General features: G+C 51.8%; 2 protein-coding genes across 3 annotated transcripts in view; one reads left to right on the forward strand and one right to left on the reverse strand.

Annotated features, from left to right (window-relative positions):
• The window catches only part of samd11 (sterile alpha motif domain containing 11), a 49,547-nt gene extending 41,945 nt beyond the window's left edge, over positions 1-7,602 (forward strand). Inside the window, exons 8-13 of one of the 2 annotated variants that reach the window (XM_076163483.1) lie at positions 2,379-2,494; positions 2,601-2,685; positions 3,088-3,881; positions 4,382-4,515; positions 5,347-5,457; positions 5,715-7,602. In XM_076163483.1, coding sequence (XP_076019598.1) covers positions 2,379-2,494; positions 2,601-2,685; positions 3,088-3,881; positions 4,382-4,515; positions 5,347-5,457; positions 5,715-5,999 — 1,525 coding nt within the window. In that variant the 3' untranslated portion in view covers positions 6,000-7,602. The remainder of the gene's footprint in view (positions 1-2,378; positions 2,495-2,600; positions 2,686-3,087; positions 3,882-4,381; positions 4,516-5,346; positions 5,458-5,714) is intronic. The other variant, XM_076163484.1, reaches the window with a different exon arrangement.
• Positions 7,603-9,118: 1,516 nt separating this feature from the next.
• Positions 9,119-21,617, reverse strand: noc2l (NOC2-like nucleolar associated transcriptional repressor). Its single transcript, XM_076163362.1, has 18 exons — positions 21,508-21,617; positions 20,626-20,769; positions 20,342-20,525; positions 20,021-20,261; positions 19,853-19,943; positions 19,680-19,758; positions 19,468-19,578; positions 19,262-19,375; positions 18,917-19,105; positions 18,428-18,567; positions 18,057-18,168; positions 15,697-15,810; positions 15,048-15,149; positions 13,992-14,135; positions 11,827-11,940; positions 11,559-11,697; positions 9,779-9,874; positions 9,119-9,451 (listed from the first exon to the last, which is right to left on the reverse strand). The coding sequence occupies exons 1-18, from the start codon at positions 21,525-21,527 to the stop codon at positions 9,312-9,314; spliced, it is 2,274 nt and encodes a 757-aa protein (XP_076019477.1). The 5' UTR covers positions 21,528-21,617; the 3' UTR covers positions 9,119-9,311.
• Positions 21,618-21,637: the final 20 nt, after the last annotated feature.

A 21,637-nucleotide genomic window follows, 5' to 3' on the forward strand; every position in this document is an offset into this window, starting at 1 on the left:
TCTCTCTCTCTCCCTCTCTCTCTCTCTCTCTCTCCCCGTGATTAGGCCTAATTATGGTGGCGCAGACGCCTGGCAGCCTCAGTCATGCAGCTTTAATTGACCGTTATTCATCTGCGGGCTAACGCTAGGCAAGGGTAGGCGGCGCAAGGAGAGGGAAGAAAGGCAGGGGGATATCAGGAGGGGGGAGGGGGGGTGATGTGAGTTTGGCATGCGGGAGCCGTGTGAGGAAGGGGGCGTGGGCGTGGGTGGTAGTTTGGCGTGCGGGGAGCCGTGCGTGTGAGCCTAGTGGAACTGCGCGTTGCAGGCTAATTGCTAGCCCCGAGGGATTAGGCCAGGTGATTACACACTGGGCGGTGTAATTACATAAGCGGCGGTGGCGAGCGGGGGCCCCGGCTCGCAGCTCCGGGGTCACGCGCCACAGCCCTCGCCCAAGATTAATTGGAGCTGCCACCGGAGTGCGAGGAGCCGCCGGAGAGAGCGGTTATACGATTAGCATTAACATTTCAGCGGCGGAGGCGATCGATGAATGGTTTCCAACCCCCCGCTCCCACCCCCATCTCATCTCCCCCTCTCCCTCCTTCATCTCCCCTGCTTCTCTCTCCTTCCTCTCCCTCTCTCTGCTTCTCCCACTCTCTCTCTCCTTCCTTCCTTCCTCTCCCTCACCATTTAGTGAGGCGGGAGACATGCAGGCGCTAGCTAATTTCAACACGGCTGCAAAACAATATTTGCGGTCGCCTGCGTCCCAGTGTCGGTTTTGTTGTTTTCCTGCGCTTGTTTCCCCTTGCACGTTGTTTTGTTTTTTGTCGTTTGTGTTTTTTCGCACGGCTACGCTCTGATTGGTGTGATAGCAGCAGCTCAGGGGGAGAGAGAGGAGAGGAGAGAGGAGAGAGGAGAGGGAAGGAAGGAAGGGCAGGAAGGGGGCAAGCAGGCAGTCAACACACACAAATACACACACACACCCGGGTCAGGGGGCAGATGCTTCACTCTTAGGGGGCCGACATGGAGAACAGGAACATGAAGGAGTGTTTAACTGAATCCAGATCAATCAAACATCAACACAATAAAGATCTACGTGTAGTAATCAAACGTCGTTTACAGGCGACGATGAAGATCCCCTGAAACGGTGGAAGTGCTACGACAATAACGACGTCGCCAAACTGCTGTCAGGTCTCATAAAGAGCGGAGGAAGATGAGGAGACGCTGATAGTTAGCTGAGTTTGTGTCGCTGTTATTCTCTCCTAAGGTGTCACCTGATGCTTAATTATCCTGGATCAAACTCAAATTTCACTGTGGTTCTGAATAATCGGCGTGTGTGTTTTTTTTGGGGGTAAAATTGTGCCGGCGTACTCGGTGGGAGAAGGAATCTGTGAAGAGGAGAGATGAAGAAGAAGAAGAAGAAGAAGAAGAAGAAGAAGTAGTAGAAGCCGCACACACAGAGAGAACGGTCATAAAGGTGCGAGCGAGAGAAGAAGTGCGTTAGAAATAAAGCGGAGGTTTGTCAAGAAGGGAAAGAGAGAGAGGAAGGAGGGGGGAAAGGTGGGCAAGAGAGAAGAAGGGGACAGAGAGAGAGAAAGAGGAAGGTGAGGTGCTTTCCCCCCTCCAGCAGGACAAAAGGAGAAGCCAATAATGGAGGAGGCCTTTTCAGAAGCGGAGGTTGCGGGACGCTCTGTCTTTTCAGCGACTTCAATGCCGCCTGGAGAGCGGGAGGAAGGAGAGAGAGGGAGAGAGAAAGAGAGGGAGAGAGAGAGAGAGAGAGAGAGAAAAACGGTGGAGAGGAGTGTAAGAAAGGAGAGAGGAGGGGATGAGTGTTAATTAGAAGGTCCTTCAGCCCGTGGCCTCGGTCAAGACGCAGAGGCCGCCCCAGCTGTCGGAGCATGACACACTGGCATTGTGCATTCAGCCCTCATTATGAGTGTGCGAGCGCGTGCACAAGTGTGTGTGTGAGCGTGTGTGTGAGCGAGTGTGTGTGAGGTGGCAGGGGAAGGAAAGGCTGCAGCCCAGGGTACAGCAATGGCCAGCGGCGCTTGCTGCGGCGTGACAAGACTGATGAGGCACTGGGGCGACACGGGGCCTCTGGAGCCTCGCCGATAAAAATACACCACGTTCAGCAGTGTGGCAAAGCACACACACACACACACACACACACACGCACACGCACACGCACACACACACACACACACACACACACACACACGGAAAGAGTGGATACACACAGCGGAGGACCTGAAATAGAAATTGGTTAAGGCTTTGGTTTGTAACGCAGGGAGTCTAACGTCCCCGGCTGTCGCTTTAATGGAGCCGTCAGCAAATCGTGAGCGCCGCGTCCGATCACATCCAAAGCAAAGTTGACATTGTTTTGTTTGTGTTTGCGTCCACAGGGAAATGTCTCACCCTCCCCCGCTGCTGTCCCCACCCAGCGCCCCTCACATCGCCTTAGGACCCCACCTGCGGCCCCCCTTCCTGGGCATGCCCTCCGCCCTGTGCCAGGCCCCCGGTGAGTTGATGCCAACAAAATGTTAAAATGTTTTTTGAAGTTACAGTTTAGCTCACGTGAAGAAGTTTCTTCTTCAAATGAATTAAAGCTCACATCTTCTTTCCAGTCGCAGGTTACGGTTTCCTCCAACCGGCTCAGGCTGAGATCTTTGCCCGGCAACAGGAGATGCTGAGGAAGCAGAACCTGGCCAGGTGTGTGTGGCAATCAAACACCAGCATTTGCTTCCCAAACAGATTCCATTCACAGCCATTTAGCTACAACGCCTACAAGATGTCTCAAAGACACGTAGGCTGATGAGTAGACCAGGTAGAGATGGAGGCTAAATTCATGGACCTCAGTGTTCCTCATGTTCGCCCCCCTCGTAGATTGATCGGCTTATACAGTGTAAAGATATTAATTGTAGATTTTTCCTGTAACCCCTCTGTCCTTTGTTAGTTTCCACTAAAGTCACAATCTAATAAAATGGACCTGTGTCCTCTCAGACTCGGAGCAGACTGGGGGACTTGCAGATGGAGTTAAAAGAATCGTGTGTTTTACAGCTGCAGTGTTGAAAACTTGAAATATTCATGTTCTGGTCTCTTTGACGCCCTCAGACTGGAGATGTCAGCCGAACTGCTGAGACAGAAAGAGTTGGAGAACCTTCACCACCGGCAGCAGCAGCAGCGCCTGCTGGGCTCCGACCTCCTAGCAGGTCTACCTCACGGGCTGCCCCACGACCACCCGGCCCTGCGGAGCCTCCATGACATCCCGGAGGGTCACCCCCTCCGCGAGGAACTGGCTCGCCGCTCAAATGCCATGCTAGTGCTTCGGCACGGGGCCGGCGCGCCGCTCCTCGCCCTCAACCACCACCAGCAGCAACAACCGGGGGCGTCCTCCACATCTAAAGACGCCCAGGCGCAGAGCTCCACTGCTGGGCCGGATACCGAGTCTAGGAAAGCCGCCCGCAGGGGCCCCCAGGCACAACTCCGCGCTGGGGATCACACAGGATCAAGGGAGGACAGAGGAAGAGAGGCAGACCGGGAGGGGCAGGACGAGGAGATGAAGGACTCAGACAGCGAAACAGAGATGAGCGAGGAGAGGCAGGAAGGGCCGGGCGCCAAGGCCAGCAATAAACCCAGGGACAGAGAGAGAGACGGGGGCAAAGAGGGCGGCAGCAGCAAGGGGCCGTGTGACAGTGCCAAGGAGACCGGAGAGAGCTCTGGCAGGCTGAGCGCCCCCTGCAGCTCGGCAGACACCGAGTCGCCCAGCCGTCACCTCTTTACCCCCGGATTGGCCAAGGGCGACATCAAGTACCACCTGCCGCCCGGGTTCATGCCCCCTCTGCCAGCGCTCCACGCCCAATCCCTGCCCTTTGGATTCCCCTACGCCAACCCCTACTTTCACACGGGTAAGAGACTCGCACACACACACACACACACACACACACACACTGCAGACATGTGAAACCTATTAGCATCACTCTCCCTCTCTGAGTCTCTGGTGTGGAGACCTCTCCCTGTTAGGGGCCCTGCCTCTGACCCCAGTGTGACCCTCATACACACAGGCAGCAGCACAGCCACGTGGGCAGAATACATACACACACACACACACACACACACACACACACACACACACACACACACACACACACAGCCCCACCCAAACTTACACACATATATGCTGTGACACATGTACTGAGAGGGAAACATCTGTCACACTAACACACCCTTAAAGTTTAATGTTAAGTAGCTTCATTTTTTGCCGCAATCCTGGAGTTCAGCTAACGTGTGTGTGTGTGGGGGAGGAGTCACATGAAGTATTTATGACTCCACAGGTTAGAATTAGACGAGTGTGAAGAAGCCGCTTCCCTCTGAATGTTTGTATTGACTCATCACTCTGCCGTCTCAGGCTCGATGGGCGGTCTTTTCATGGATGGGGAGGATTCAGCCACAGCAAACCCTGCGGAGGACATCAGCAAGTGGAGCGTGGAGGATGTGTGCGGCTTCATAAGCAGCCTGGCCGGATGTGCGGAATACACACAGGTGAGGATGGAGCGACAGAGCGGAGAGGGAGGGGGAAAGAGGGAGAGGGAGAGAGAGAGAGAGAGAGAGAGAGAGATGGAGGGCAGGCTGACTAGACAATTCGCACTAGAACATGGAGTCATAAGCAGAATGACGTCAGGTAGCGTGGGCCTGAACACACAGGTCGTTTATTATCCGAGGGAACGTAAAAGGTGTGTCTCTAGTGTGCGTGCAGGCATGTGTGTATGTCCACCACTGATCCATTTGTGTAGGATGTGTGAGGGCGTGTTTGCATGTCTGTGTGTCACCTTACTCCTCAGATTGTCTTCCAAAATGATTTCCACCATTTGAGAAATACATACATGTAATATAGACATGTTGAAGAGCTGAGTCTGATGGAACCATATTTTTAAGAGCCAATACACTTAAGAATATTAAATTATCTCCTTAATTGGAAAAGAAACTGATGAATAAGGGGAATTCCAGATTCCCTGAAATGTATAGACAATAACCTAGACTGTGCACTGTAGCACTGGGAAAGGGAAGGGGGATAGGTACAGTCCTGACCCAGAGGAAGTCCCTCCCTGGTTAGCTTCAATGCCCACATAAACAAAGACACTGGCAGTCTGCCGCAATCTGGACAAGGCTGCTAGAAATCACTACAACTTTATGAATAAAGATCGGATTGGCTCAAAACAATAACAATAACATTTACAGACACAATCATTATTTCTCAAATGTATGGAACATTTTGGAAGAGCCGTGTTGTTTAGTAGTGTACATGAATGTGTGTGTGTTCAGGCGTGTGTGTGTGTGTGTATGCCGGGGCTGAAGTAGCTGTATCTCTGCCAGGTGTTTCGGGAGCAGGCCATTGATGGAGAGACTTTACCTCTGCTCAGTGAGGAGCACCTGCTCACCACCATGGGACTAAAGCTGGGGCCTGCACTCAAGATCCGCTCACAGGTACACACACCACCGACCCGTGTGTGTGTTTGTGTGTTATCAGGTGGACTCGTGAGCGTGTTACGTGTGTGTGAGCACCGGAATGCAGGCTTATCCAAGACAAACTGCTAGTATAGCCTAGTTGATCCCGTAGGACAGCTCGCCCCATAGCTCCTCCCTCTGCTCTCTCTCTCTCTCTCTTTAAAATAGAGTTCAGTCCAAGCCGCCGTCCTCAATATGCTGTTCTGACCATCATGTGCTGTGTTTCCTGTCCTCAGGTGGCGCGGCGTGTCGGCAGGCTTTTCTACATGACCGGCTTCCCGCTGGCTCTCCCGTTGCCGCCTTCTGCTGCCCTGCGCCCCCCAGAGCGGGATCGGGACCCCCTTACCGCGCCGTCTGACACCCCTATGCCTCTCTCGCTCGCCCTCCCCCACAGACCCACCTCCACCAGCAGCAGCTCCTCCCCTTACAGCGGCCCCAACCCAGGATGCTCCTCCCCCAAGCAGGAAAATGGTAACGCGTCGATGGTGATGGGGCGATACGAAGCCAAGACCCCTTCGTAGGAGAGGAGGCCGGGATGAGGAAGGCCCAGCAGCGGGAGGAGGGTTCACTTAACCCCGGAGGGATCCACTCCCAGACTTTCTTGACCTTCCCCTCTCCTCCGCCTCCCCACCTTTAAGCTAAGACTGAACATTTATTGGAAATATTGGGACACCTGGACGATGCGGAGCGCGTCGGGCCGGCCAATCAGCTTCTGAATCCCTCTGCCGCGGCTGTAGCCTGGCAGAATCCAAAGAAAGTGGGTTGGAGGGAGACACGTGAAGCGACAGAGGAATAGAGAAAGAGAAGAAAAGGAGGAAAGGGAGACAGCTGGTCACAGACAGCCTGCCAAAAAAAGGAGCGAAGCCTCACCACAAACGCAACATTCTTGCAAGTCAGACAGTCAGACGCTAGCGGAAACTCTTCCTTCCTTCCTGGGCTGGAGGAAGCTCTACTCTCACTTTCTCTCTCTCTCTCTCTCTCTCTCTATCTCTCACTTTCTCTCTCTCTCTCTCTCTCTCTGACTGCTCCCACCACAAGCCCTGCAGAACCCAGGAATTAAAAAAAGAGCCTCGTCTCGTCTCGTCTCCCCTCTCCTCCTCCTCCTCCTCTCCTGTCTCCCGAGGCCAAACAGCAGCGTGGAGCTGTCTGTCTGTTAGAGGCTGGAGTTGAAGCGCACGCTGAGCCGCCACAGATCTGACCAACTCCCTCTTATCACTGCAACTATGCATTCCACTGTCCCAAAAAAACCAAAGATGACCGGATGTGTGGAATTTGAAACCGTGTTTCAATGTGTCAGGGGGCCGGGAGGGAGGCAGGCTCGGCTCGTGCCTCACGTGACGGGACTCTGCCGTGAGGTGAGACAGGTAGAGCCGTCGCCTCCTCACACGCAGACTCATTTAAAAAAGAAAAAAAGCCTCAATGACGACTCCACAGCGGCGACGGCGTCACTGTAATGCTTGCGTTGACTACTGTGGGAGGCGGGATTTAAAAACATGCAAAATTGTACAGAATCAAGCTTAAGATGAAAATATCCTGAAGGTTACGTACGTGGTACTTCTTTTCTTTGGTTACATGTAGTTGCACGAAAACGATTTTCTTTACTGAAAAATGTGACTTGCTGAACTTTGGTGGTACTTTTTTTTTTTTTGTTCATACTTTTTTTTTTTTTTTTTTTGTTCTGCCATTTTTTTTAAAAGTGTAATATTAAACAGAAGCTCCAATCTTGAATGCTACTTCAGCATATAAATACGAGGAAAAAATATTTATAGGACTTTTGATGTAGTAGATAAAGCAGATTATGATGACATGTATTATAATTAGCCCTTGAGACGATTCCAAAGATACCTTCACTTTGTTTTCTCTTGGTTGCAGGGAAAAGAAAGGCACAAAGCTCTTAATGCAAATGTTTTCAATTTGTTATGGATTTTTTTTTTTAAACTACGTAAGCAATGAATTAAAAATGGTCTCTAGATTTCCCTTCAAAGTTTTGTCTTCATCCTATTTTTCTATTCACCACACAGGTGAAATAAATCCTAAACAAACTCCTCTGCCTTCCTCTCCTCTTTGTGTGCTGACGTACTCCTTACCTTCTCCTCACTCGCTACCTTCTCCTCCTCCTCACTCGTTACCTTCTCCTCCTCACTCGCTACCTTCTCCTCACTCGTTACCTCCTTCTCCCCATTCGCTACCTTCTCCTCCTCCTCACTCGTTATCTTGTCCTCCTCACTCGCTACCTTCTCCTCCTCACTCGTTACCTTCTTCTCCTCACTCGTTACCTTCTCCTCAGGTGCTCGTGCTTCTTTCAAACCGAGCACGAGGGAGGCTGCGGCCCCCCTTGTGCTCTGTGTGTGTCTGCAGAGGGGAGGTGACCCGTGGGGGGCACAGTTCAGGTCAACACCAGCTGTCAGAGTGTGAGGTTCAGCCGCGGGCCAAGGCCTCCCTGCCTGTGGGGATAAACCTGACCCTCCTCCTCCTACACACACACACACACACACACACACACACACACACACACACACACACACAGAGGACCAGAAACAGACACAGCCCCCACTCACGCTCACCTTTCTCCTTCAAAGAGAAGAGTTTACACTGAAGCTGTAGTCGGTGCTCTAATGGGATTTTCCTTGCTTTAGGCTGGGCCTCATTCTGCACCAGCAGCTATCTCTCTCTCTCTCTCCCTCTCTCTTTCCTTCTCACACACACTCACACCTACATACACAACGGAAGACGTGCAGTAACACAACACGTGTGTCTCTAATTAAATCTCAACTCTCATTTACAAGCAGTTGACGTCAAACAGCTTCAGTGAATTCAAACGATAACAAGAAAGCTGTGGGTTAGAAGAGAAGAGATATGAATGATTTACTGTCTGCAGATGTGAAACCGTTTGTACTCAGCTAAATGACAGTTTTAAAATGATATATGTGTGTGTGTGTAGGTTCTGACCTCCAGAGTCAAAGCTCCTGTTGGTTTCCTGCTGTAGTGTCCTCAGCCTCTGCTACCATCTAGTGGCCACAGAGTGTTAACGCAGGAGACGCAGGCTGAATGGTTGTGTACGTCTCTAAAACTAAAATAATGATCCGGACCGGCTTCAAACATCCTAACCCAGCTCCCCACAACGTTTCCTCATGATGTCAACCCTTCACTTATCTGGCGAACACACACACACACACAACCTGAACCCAGGCCGTTCTTCACCAAACAAAGGCTGAGATCACGCTCAGTGAATGCTATCGTGCGGCGCAGGCGAGTGAGGGAGGAGAAGTTAGAGCCTGTGAATAAACAGGCAGGGAAGACGGCGGCCTGGGTGGGGGCGGGCGGTCGGGCGGGCGGGAGAGTTGGCAGAGAAACAGAGCAGCCTGTGTTGCTGCTCCACCACCTGGGCAGAAAGGCTTGGCACAGCATCAGACGCCACCCTGCCAGCCTGGCACGGCGGCGCTGCTGCTGCCGCCGCCTCAGGGCTCAAAACGCCTCTGTACGTTCCTCGTGGTCGGCCCGGCCCGGCCCGGCCCAGCTCAGACTCCTCACAGAGCTGGAGGGAGCCTACAGGTGCGCACACGTATGGAGGACGCTGGTGCGTGAACACACACGCAAACACACACACGCTTCAATTAATCAACACAGACGTCTTTTTTTCTTGAACAACTTTACTTGCTGTTTATCATAATAAAGTGACATGAGGAGGAACATGTCTGCACTGTACAACAACATCAGGTGAGGCCATACAAAAGTCAAAAGTGAAGAGTTCGGACGCGCCGCAGTATAGATCGCTACTCAAACTCTTCCAGGTGAGTGAGTGTGTGTGTGCCGGTGTGTGTATGAACCTCAGCTCAGTCGTCCTCATCAGATAGCTGCAGGTCCTCCACCACATCTTCATCTCCCTCTGCCAGCTTTATCAGAGCAGAGGTGGTCAGAGCCTGAGGAGCCTCTGAGGCCTTTTCATCGCCTTCCTCCTCCTCCTCATCGTTGTCTGTAACACACACACACACACACACAGCGGGCTCTTAATATACATCCACTTCCTGCTGTGGCCGTCTCTGCACTGAACCTACAGCGCTCTGCCGTCGATACTTTGACAAGTGTTGTTTCTCCGCCCACCCCTATTCTGACAGGAAGGATGTGATTGGATGATTGGTGTCGTGTTTCTCTCTCAGTTTTGTGTGAACGTGGTTGAATAATTGTGAGTTCAGGCTACAGAACACAAACTTATAAACAGATAGACCTTAGAACTTGAAGCCCTTGTGTTGTTTCAGAGTCTCATTAGGAGAATAAAGACTTGTGATGATTCTACACAGACCTGAGGCTCCGCCCTCCGCGTCGTCATTATCGCTGATCCCCGACAGATCGTCGTCGTCGTCCTCCTCGTCGTCTGACCCGTGGCGGTGCTTCTTACCTGAGGGGGGAGGGGCAGACACACAGCGTTTAACCTCCGTGCTAATTCATGCAGATATTCCTGAGTTTTCACGACAGGAAGTTGACGGGGGTGCGAGCGCTCTGGAGACGAGTATGTGGGCCAGGCATCACAAGCAGCTGGAAGTGTGCATTTCCTCTCGAGATGGAACTGAGAGTCGATTACAGACGCCGCCGCCGCCCAAACACCCATGACAGTTTACTACCGGCAATTTCAGACGGCATCTCACGCTCGCGGCCTAAATATAGCAAATGGAGAAGGAAGGCAGCATGAAGTTAGAGCCATGATGGAGGAGGAGGAGGCTCACTGCAGAGAACTTTGGAGGCAGTCAGAAATGCAGGCACACACACACAAACACTGGCAGGGTGTGTGTGTGTGTGTGTGTGTACACCGCTGTTTACCCTCAGGGACAACCGGGGTCCATGGGCTTTGAAGTTGAAGTGTGAGGAGCGACCGGGGGCGCAGAGGGGAGAGGAGCAAAACAGAGCGGCTTCCTCTGCCTGCTATACTTTAACACACACACACACACACATGCAATTTGTGCGCACACACACACACACAGATAAACAATGTCTATTTTAAACTAGGCACTTCCTTCATTTAACTTCCTGTCTAAATTTAAAGGCAGCAGCTGAGAGCGAACGCCTCACTGCTCTGAGGGCGTCGGCAGAATACGCTGCTGCCTTAAATGATGGCCCCAAATGACCTACAAGACTTATTACCCACACAGTGACACACACACACACACCAATCTAAATCATCGGCCCCCTGCTTTGGCGCTCCCCCTCTTTCCGGGAGTGTGTGAGACCACAAAGAGCTTGGTTTGCTGCCCGAAAGCTTTTGGCTCTTCAGTGCGGGAGGTTGGGGTGTGTGTGTGTGCGTGCGTGCGTGAGTCTGTGTGTGTGTGTGTAAGTTGAGAGGACACGTGGGGGCAGCTGGTCTAAGTCCGCAGAGCCGGGACGAGCGAGCGAGAAAGAGTTAGGGAGAGAAAAACAGAGGAGTGGGAGCGGCCACCTCTGGCTTTTCCACAGGACTGGTTTGAATTAGGATCCCCCACTGGGATCCAAGCCTGTACTTCCTGTCGGGGTTTTTGAGGGTGGGGGGGCTGACGAAAGGGAGGGAGCGACGGGGGGGCCGCCTGCCGGCAGCTGCCCATCCGTTTTGCGGGGACTCTCCTCCCTACAATGAAGTCCAGATGCAGAGAAAAAAACCCTGAACTCCCAGCGCCGCCGCTGCCTCCTCCCTTCCTCTCCGACCTCGCCGGAGCTTTGCTTCTTCCCGTCCGGGGCGTTAAAGCCGTAAAAAAGCAAAGCAAAGCCGCAGCCGCCCCGTGACCCGCCGACGACCCTGACGGGGAGCGGACACCCGGGGGTTAAAAGACGACGGACAGAGGAGCCGTCTGTCTGATCAGATATGTGAGACTCCGGTGCTGAATCTATTTTTCCACAGATGTAATTTATGTGGCGGCTTAATGAGCGAAGCCTCGTGGCACAAAGCTCCGCCAGCGACCGTCTGAGAAACAATAACAGCACAGGAAACCATGGCGAGCGCTCGTCACCTCGCAGGCTCCGGGCCGTGACAGAACAGAGCCCCCTAGAGGCCGAGGTGGGCGCTGCTCCTGCCTCCCTCCCTCAGCTCAGGGGAGGAGGAGGAGGAGGTCGCTCACCTTTCATCTTCAGCCCCGCGCCTTCCTCCTCTGAGTCGTCCTCGTCAGACTCAAACAGATCCTTGAACTCCTTCTTGTCCTCCGCCTTCTTCTCCTGGATCTTCCTGCGTTTGATCTCGGGCAGGTCCAGATCCTCCATCTTTAGAGGACAGACACACAAACAGAGGTCAATGACATCACACCAGTATAAAGTATGAGAGATGAACCAATCCATGAGGAATGTGTGGTGATTATGATGTGAATGGCGGTGGTTTGGTTGAATAGTTACCCGGTCTTTGCCAGAGATCTCCAGCTGGATCTCCTTCTCCCTCAGCTTCCTCCACTGGACGTAGTACTTGGACAGCGGCGTCCCCTCAGTGTGGATCTGCTTCTCCCAGGCCGCCTGAACAAAAAGGAGAAGTCATCAAAACCTTCATACTTCTGTGACAACGACTGGCCGTGTGTGTGTGTGTGTGTGTGTGTGTGTGTGTGTGTGTGTGTGTGTGTGTGTGTGTGTGTGTGTGTGTGGATCCAAACGCCCCCCGGTCCCGCTCGCTTCTCGTTAACTTTAATCCTGTTCACATAATTAATAACAACAACAACAGCGAGGATCCTAAACGGCGAGGACGCAGCGTCTCATCACAGCAGAGTAACGTTTCAAACCACGACTTCATTACAAAAGTTTGGCCCGGAGCAGCAGAGAGGAAGCTGCAGCAGACAGACAGAGAGGAGAAGAGCGTGGACCCTGAAGAGGAGGAGGAGGAGCTCAGACGCCACGGATCCACCGCGCCGCTCGCTGTAATTGTCCACGAGACAGAGCGAGACAGAGCGAGACGGAGCGGTGGACAGACGAGCCGGTGATGAGAGGAAGAGGAGGCGGGCGGGGAGCAGACAGATGAAGGTGCCTGGAAGGGGAGACCAGCGGATCTTCTCCAGCCTTCCCCTAAAGGTCTTTGTGGATGATATTGATTAGAGCCAATCACATTATCTGACCCGCAAATCCAATAGAGCGCTCAGACCGCGGCCTCCTCCGCCCGTTAGCTTAACGCGTTTATTGCAATTTAGCGTGTCACTATGAAGATGGGTGATGCTCTGCAGAGACGAGGAGATGAAGGGAAGTGAGGAGCTACTTTCAATTCAGCCCAGGCCAAACTCAGACAAAGAGAAGTAGACGAAGAAGAGCCGCCGCCTCACTTCCTCCTGCAGACGTGGCGCCGACGGCGAGAGAGCGGCCTGATGAACGCAGAGCAGCTTTAATGAGGGTCGCTCTGTCTTTGGGTGACAGGTCGGCGGGGAGCGAGGGGCCGCGGGGGGGCGGTGGCCTTTTCCACCGGAGCAGCAGTGTTTGTCCACTCCCCCCCTCCCCTCGCCCGCGGTGACACCGCCACCGCTGCCGCTGTGCTGATGCCAAGAAGTGGATGCCATGGCGACGACCTCCACAGAGAGCGCAGAGCCTTGGCGACAGGGGCCGGCTGCCGCGGTGCCGTGCTGTCTGTCTGTTGTGCGTTGTTAAAACACACGCGCGCACACTTCCATGTGCACACACACACACTATCTCACACACACATTTTCTCATCAGCCAGATCACACAAAGCCCTCCCTCTTTAATTTCATCCTTAAATGGTCTTAAATATTAATCAGCCGCACGTCAAGGCTCTCAGCTGAAACGCGTGTGTGTGTGTGTGTGGGGACAGGTACTTTACATAGAGAGGAAGCCTAACACCGAAAATGGCTCGGCACACACACACACAGGCGAACGCACACAAAGGCGACACGCACACCAGCGCGCTCGCGCACACACACACACACACACACACACACACACACACACACACACACACACACACACACACACACACACACACACACACACACACACACACACACACACACACACACACACACACACACACACACACACACACACACACACTCTGAGCTCAGTGTTTACTCAGGCTGCGTCCTCCATTATCGCCCCGCCTGGACCGCCTGACAGCCCTGGGTCAGAGGACCTCAAGCTTCAGCCTACAGCCTCCAGTCTGGACCCGACTGAACGGCCTGTGGTGATTGGACGATGCTTCAGTCCCATCAGCAAACGCCACACAGGAGATGATCGACTTTTATGTGTGTTGACAATTAATCCACATCAATCACTCTCATTCTCTCCTGTTTGGACGACGACAGGAGGAAGGACTTTGATCACATGCTGTTGTTCAGTAAATGTCTGTCACGGGTTCTGAGAAGCGGCGCTGAGGTCTAAATCTTGCTTACAAACCGACCGAATGACCTCATTACTCTACACCGACCAGGACGAGTGTGTGCACGCCGCCTAATTAATAATAAAATAGATAATAACAATGAAACTGAAACAGAGACTGATTCTGTCCGTCTCTCTCTCTCTCTCACATCCACATCCACACACACAGACACACACACACACACACACACACTCACCACAGCAGCGGCGTCGGCCACTCCGAAGGCGGCCTTCTGTCTCCGTCCTGTGATGTGGCTGCTGTTCTCTTGTACCTTCTCCAGCAGCTGGCGCACCGGCTTGCAGTAATTGGCCACTTTGCATTCCTTCAGGAACGCTTTCAGCTGCAGGGACACACAGAGGGGGGGGGGCAGGGGGGGGCTATGAGGAAGGGGGGACTGATGTAAATGATCATCCCATCCGCCCGAGCGGCACAGGTAGAGCAGCGGTTGGTCGTTTCCCTGGAGACGTGCAGATTTGGTCTGGAGGAACCTCGGGGGCACGGCGACTCTGCTTCCTGTTCGCCAGGTCTCAGACTCACAGGCTGAAGCTCAATCAGCTCTCAACAACAACGTTTCATTTTGGAGGGACGTTCACTCTACTCTGTTTTTGCTTTGCCTCTCAGAATAAGTAGAGCAGACCTGCAGCTTTGTTTTACCGCTCCCTACTCTATTCCTGCCCTCTGTGAAGCTCTACTTTGGGGAAAGGAGCGCTCGCTGCTCTGCTGGAGGCTCCGCTGGGCAGGGAATTCCTCTGGGTAAAGACAGTGACTACCCCCCTTCTGATTCATTCCAAATGCTCAGTGCAAGAGCGCCACTCAGTGGACAGTCTGCATTTAGGCCTTTATATCAGGAAACCTGGAAGTCCCCTTCAATCATCTGATTTTTCAATAATTGTTTTTTGTCAAAGGAATTTTTGATTAAAAATCTAGTACAGTTTAAATATGACAGTGATGGTTCTTTCTATAAGCGCAGTGAGGAAGATGAAGGTGTTGCGATGGGGGCGTTCAGGCGCTCGGTGCAGGATCATCTGCTGAGGAGCTCGTCACCGCGTTAACGCCTCAACACCGGCTTCAGCGTAGGCGAGTCGACTGTTTCATAATGCAAACAAATCTTCATCTGCCTCCAACAAAACACATTTCTGCCCTGGAATAGTTTGTCTCACCTCAGCCTGACCTCTGCTCTGCTCTTCATCACGTGACGAGGTACGCATGTGTTTACACCAAGACTATCTCTGCTATGGTTCCTCTACATTACCTGGATGATGGTGGGCAGGGCGAGCTCTGGGAACCCGATGGTGCTGGCCTGAGTGTGGAAGTACTCCAGGGTGATGTCATACAGCTGATCAACCAGTCCCTCCTAAGAAACAACCAGAACAGCAGCAGGATTCAGATGAAGGCTCACATCTACGTCTGCTTCCTCTAGAGCAGGAATATGCTGCTTTCAGATAAGTGACGGCAGGGAAAACAGCCAGCGGAGGTGTGTGTGTGTGTGTGTGTGTGTGTGTGTGTGTGTGTGTGTGTGTGTGTGTGTGTGTGTGTGTGTGTGTGTGTGTGTGTGTGTATGTGTGTGTGTGTGTGTGTGTGTGTGTGTTGGGGGGGTAATCCCACAAGTCTGTGCCAAATCCCCTTGGCTGTAGCCGTGAGTGTGCAGACTCGGGGGGCCAGTTTTAGAGCTTTCAGCGCGGCCCTCCATCCACTTATGCACACAGGCAGGCCGCGCCTCCACAGACGGCGGCTCACACAGGGCGCCCTCAAGTTCCCACGGGGCGCCCTCACGCTCACCCTATACCTTCCTGTCACACCAAATATATATTCCCATGCTGCTTGTGGAGAGAATGAGCCGCCCTGCGCTCTGCCCCTGGGCCCGAAGACCCGGGCTCACGAGCTAAGCTGGAGATTCTCACCCTGTAGGCCTTCTCCATCAGGTTGACCTTGCCCAGCTTCAGGATGACTGCAAAGTTGATGGGTTTCTTGCTCATGCGCCCTGGCTTCTTGTTGAAGTCCACCTGCTGAAAGATCTGAAAGGAACAAAGTTTGTTATCTGCAACTGAACTGCCCAGATATGATGTATTCAATCACACAAACATAGAAGTCCTAAGCTACAGTGTACAGCGCTACTGTTCATCTAGAGGTGCATTAGTTTGCTCTTTCTGTTGGTGTAATGTGACGGGACAGACAGAAGAGTGCGATATCGTGTACAAACAACACAAAACAGAAAAACGACGCGCACAAAAACAGGAAATCAACAGAAGGAGGGAGCAGGGACGCAGTGAAAACAACAGCAACGTTACACAACAGCGTCTGAGTCGCCTTGGTTCTGTGTGTGTGCGCGTGTGTGTGGATATGACCATGTGGTTAACGTGATGGAGGAATGAATGCTGAAATAAGAAAGGGAACAGAGGGTGAAGTGTTATAATAGTAGGTGAGCAGGGGGCGTTAGATGTTGTGGACCTCGCTTCAGCTCGCTTCCTCTTCCACAACAATCAAAGCTGACCTGAGCCGAGACCCCGCTTTCCTGACCGACGAGCGCTCAGCTCCGCCCCTTTAGGGATGAACTGAGCGTCTGCATTGTGTTCAGTGAGTTTGCTGGACCACAGAGTGAAACCAGTCACTGTATCAGAGAGACTGTAACCATGAGACAGTGAGCATCTCTGCCCCGCTCGTCTTCACTGTGAAGCTCCGTCTCTCCTCCGTCTCTCCTCCGTCTGTAGCAGCACATTGGAGCGAGCGAGTGTGTGGGCTTCGTGTCTGCAAGCTGCAAGTTTCACATCTGCCCACAGTGTGCAAGTGAATATCTGTCCTGTGTGTGTGTGTGTGTGTGTGTGTGTGTGTGTGTGTGTATCCAGCTATTTCTGACTCCCTGCATCTCTGTGCGTTGTTACGCGTGCTAGTGTGTGTCTGCCTGTGTGTGTGTGTGTGTGTGTGTGTGTGTGTGTGTGTGTGTGTGTGGTCGTTAATGCGCTCAGTGTGTGAAGCAGAGCGACGCTGCTGGCCGGTGCTGTCTGTACAAACATAGGATGTGGTGGCGGTCTGCGGGGGAGCCAGAGGGAAGTGGGAAAGCATGGGCCAACCCTGATACACACACACACACACACACACACGCTGAAGCAGGAAGCTCCAAATCATACACCCCCCTTGGAGATGCGATGAGAACACACATACACAAACTCTCTCTCTCTTTCTCTCTCTCACACACACACACACACACACACACACACACACACACACACACACACACACCGGGGGTAGGGGCTCTCTCTCTCTGCTGCTCTAATTAAAACAGTAGCAGCGCACCTCCGCCTGCCTTTAACGAGGGGAACAGTAAAGGAGAAAAAAAACACAGGAAGTGGCATGCGTCACAAATAAACACAGCTCGCTGTGAGGGGTGTGGGGTGGGGAGGGGGAGGGGTGTGTGAGGGGCGAGGTGGAGGTGTGGGGGGGAGAGGGTATAGGCAGAGAGGATGTGGTCTGCTCAGCGTGTTAGGAGCAGAGTGTAAACCACAACCCTGCTTTTATCGCTTTGGTCAAACTGCTGCACACGCACACAAACACACACACACTAAGCATATGATGACTACTCCCTGCGGGCTGAGGAGCCAGTTGCTGCCGTAGCTCGCTGCCCTTCTCCAGCAAACCCCCCCCCCCTCCGCACATCAACACGCCACATAATCACGTGCTTAACACCTGACCCGGGGGAAAAGGCTGTCAGTTGGTGACCTGTGATTTGCCTGATAACAAAGGTGTCTCTCTCTCACACACACACACACACACACACACACACACACACACACACACACACACACACACACACACACACACACACACACACACACACACACACACACACACACACACACACACACACACACACACACACACACACACACACACACACACACACGCTTGGCTGCGTTTCCTCCTGAGCCTGTAGTTGTTGGCCGTTGAGACCAAAATACATTTCATACATCACCGTTGTTCCACAGTCAAACCACCGACGGAACGTTTCATCACCTCCACCTTTCATAGTTTCCATTTGAGACCCCACCTCTCCCTCCCCTCATCAGGCAGCTATATTTCATTCTACATGATACTAAACTACCTCCAGCCTGTCAGGTTTGTGTAACAGGAGGTGGTGGAAAAGATTTGGGATTAGGCCGACGGAAACTTGGCCACCTGCTCAAAGACCGCACGGACCCAGGAGATCCAATCGGAGGCTCAAGGTCTTTCCGAGGGGAGCGGAGGCGGCGATGACGCTGAGTCTTACCTCCAACAGGAAGGGCAGGATGGGTACGAATGTGTTGGTGCTGCTGGACAGCAGGATGAGCGCCCGGCAGCAGTGCAGCCTCAGAGGATAGTACCTGGACGTGGGGACCAACCTGCTCAGAGGAAACAAACCCCGGTCAGTGTCTCCACCTGCTGTTGGCAAAGTGACACTGTACCTTCACACACACGTTACAAGCTGAAACATGGTGGATCACTGCCTCACACTCTGGAGGAGGCTGACTCATATTAAAGGGTGAAATAAGAGACTTAACCATAGGAAGAAGTTTTCATATTCACTGTGTGTGTGTGGTCAGACTGGTTTAGGATTATAAATCTAATAATCTATCATTAATCAGGTGCCTGTGTACTCACTTGATGGTGCCTATGATGATTTGGCAGAGAGGATAGATGAGCGGCTGCAGCACCTCACTGGGAAACAAGGTGCTGAGGACGCGACACCACAGGTACAGACAGTGGATGTACTGCCAGTTATACACAGACTGGTACGTCTCCTGAAAACACACACACACACACACACACACTGTCAACTTTAGCTCCATAGGATTCAAATTCTGAAAGCTCAGTCAGTGATATGTTCATTTTTTAAGTGCATGGAAATCCATACATGGCATGTTTTCTTGCTTTTGTCGGCCTTTACTTTTAAATTAAATAATTCTCAAGGACATCTGGGGTAAAAGGAGTGTGGTAACTTCATATGAGCGTCTGAGATTATTATATTGTTTAGACATGAACAGTATGGAATTAAACAGATGAATGAGGTAAATACAGAAGTTACTTAGAGTCTGTGATCTCTTTGTTTTCTCTTCAAAGCTTCCTAAAGCAGACAAACAACCAGCCAACCTTTTTCTTCATGGCCATGGCGTTCCTGAGGTGGATTGCCAGCTGTCTGATGTAGATGAAGGCGTGCTGGTAGGTGGCCTGTGAGTCCAGCGAGTACATCTCTGTGAGCGTCCGCTGCATGAAGTTGATCATGGGCAGAGCGTTGGGAGACGTGAACTTACAGTTCTGTACGTAGGACATGTACATTTGCTACAGAGAGAGAGAGAGGAGGAAGAGGTGAGCAAGGAGAAGCAAAACATCACCAACTTAGAAGACTCAACCAAAGATGTAAAGTAGTTTGTTTAGTTTCAAAAAGCCTCTAGTGTGTCACGCCTTCTTCTCAGTATTGTTCCCTTCCTAGCTCACCTTCAGGATGGGGGTGAGGTACAAATCCTGCTTGTGTCTACAGATTTTGTTGAGGGCGAGAAAAGCCAGGACTCGACTCGTCTCCTCCCCGGTGCTCCACTGCTTCATCAGTTGCTGGACACAACAACAAGACACGGGATTATAATCGAGAGCACCACAAATAACCTGCTGAGCACGGCTGTTTCCTGTCCTAAAGCAGCCCTCACCTTCACCAGGTGCCGACACTGTTTGGGCAGACACAGATAATAAGGCACCAGCTGATTGGCGTGTCGCAGGACAGCGCTGATGACCGTGGACTCTGTGAGACACGATAACAGCTGCAGAGAGAGGAAACACGCGACTTCATCAATGCTGCAGACATTCAGACAGAACCCGAAGAAGAAGAAGAAGAAGTGTGGAGCAGCAGCAGCAAACAAACCTGCACTAAACCACCTAGGTACATCTTGATGTCGATCTGATTCTTCTGCCACTTTGGACTGGACGATGGCAGCACGTTCCTGAGGGGAGAAGCAGAACAGAAACATGAGCCGTCTGTGTGTGGAGACCAGCAGCAACATTGTGAGACCAGCAGGTGAGAGGTTTCCTTCCTACTTCTTGGCTTGTTTCTCTGGCTTGAGGCTGAGCATCTTCTGCATGGCGCCGTACATGTCTCTGATGCAGAACAGCACCAGGGCGTTGAACACTGTGGGCAGACATGGGATTGTTAACACCGCACAGTTCCTTACATCAGCACCTACAAGACCATCACTGCTGTCCCACCTGAGCTGTCGGCCACTTTGAACCGACACTGGCCCGCCCCTTCTCCCTTGGTGGTTGCCACGGCAGCCTTGAAGGCCTGCGTGACCTCTCTGAAGACGCGAGCCGTGGGTTCCTGCTTCATCGCAGCTTTCCATTCTTGGATCATTTTGTCTGTGACTTTGATGGTCTCCACGCCCTTCTTCGATTTCTTGGATGAGTCTTTCCCCCCCGCGGCATCGTCTTCCTCATCAGACGCCGCCTCCTGCAAAAGAGAAGGCAGTGAGCGATGCATGCGCAGGAAAACTCATCCTTCACTCTCACACACACAGACAGCTGGCCTACCTCCAGCTGGCTTGGTAATCTGTGGTACTTTGTCTCATCTTCATCCTCAGAGCTGTCTGTGTCATCAAAGTTTAGCAGCGTTTGGTCGTTATCTTGCAGGAACTTGAAGAACTCTGGGTCTTTACTCTGTAACCTGGACAGCTGGTCCTTATGCTGAGAGGCCTTACCGGTCTTGTTATCCTGCCTGAAAGATGTAGAACATTAAGAACATCCTCCATGTTAAAAACACTTGTTGATATCACAACATTAACACAAAGTGAATGGTTCTGTAGAGGAGAACTCACTTTATGGGGCTAGCAGATGTTTCAGCTTTCTTCTTGTTCTTCTTCAGGCCGTTCTGTTTCGGAGTCTCATCTCCAGATTCCTCCTCACCCCCAGAGTCGAAACCTGACAGCAGGAACTCGTCCACACTGAGGTCCTCCAACTTCCTACAGGACAGACAACAGATTACCTTCATCACCATCACATCACACTTTCATTTCATAGACACACACACACACAGGCCAAACGTCTTCAAAGTAAATGTGCAGACGGAACCATAGCTTGTCTTTTTGTTTACACATTTCCAAGTTTGATATTCTTCTTATGCACGAATGGTGGTGGTTGAAATACTCATTCACTAATTGATTTTTTTTCTTTATTATGAGTTTTCACACTTAGTCACCACTGACCCATAATTATGCATAGAGTTCAATCGTGACTCAAGACGGAGACAGAGGTTGTCAAACATCTGCACGTTACTCTTAGGGCTCACTTTACCGCCGCATTGTTTCGACATGTTGCTAATTTTCTCGTCTTTTAATCGTGTTTACCGTTCCCTGACCTGATGGAAGACAAATAACTTCGCCAAAGCCTGGTTTTAAAGTTTTCAGCAATAAAATAGTAAAGATCGATTAGTTTTGATAGTACAAAAACGTCTCACTTTGGTATTCCTGGTTTATCATCTAAGAGACGCGTTTAAAGGGAGAATCAGTGGCAGTGTTTCACGTGTGCACGGTCCCTGCTAGCATAGCAGCTAGCGTCGGCTAAGTTAGGCTAAAAACAGGTTCCTACTAAAAAACTAAATTATGTTAGCAGCATGACAACACTGTAACTTTAAACAACACCACAATCCCGCCATTTTAAACGCGGTTATGTAGAAAATAGTAGAGAAAATAGTCACGAACCTTTTCTGTTTGCCTGCCATGCTGGATCAACGGCGTGACACCAGGACTCAATACCCACAATGCATCGGAGCACGACGTAGAAATTGATTTTATGTTTCATGGCGACAAAGCCGTAAAGATGAACATATAT

The sequence above is a fragment of the Genypterus blacodes genome, unplaced genomic scaffold (genome assembly GCF_046128005.1).
Source record: "Genypterus blacodes isolate CSIRO-AG114 ecotype Tasmania unplaced genomic scaffold, CSIRO-AGI_Gbla_v1 ptg000131l_1, whole genome shotgun sequence".
Classification (NCBI taxonomy): domain Eukaryota; kingdom Metazoa; phylum Chordata; class Actinopteri; order Ophidiiformes; family Ophidiidae; genus Genypterus; species Genypterus blacodes.

Coding starts and splice junctions, on each gene's coding strand:
- noc2l (XM_076163362.1), bottom strand. CDS start 21,527: ATGGCAGGCAAACAGAAAAG. Junction 20,770..21,507: donor ATGGCAGGCAAACAGAAAAG/GTTCGTGACTAT, acceptor TCTGTCCTGTAG/GAAGTTGGAGGACCTCAGTG. Junction 15,150..15,696: donor TGATGGAGAAGGCCTACAGG/GTGAGAATCTCC, acceptor GTTGTTTCTTAG/GAGGGACTGGTTGATCAGCT.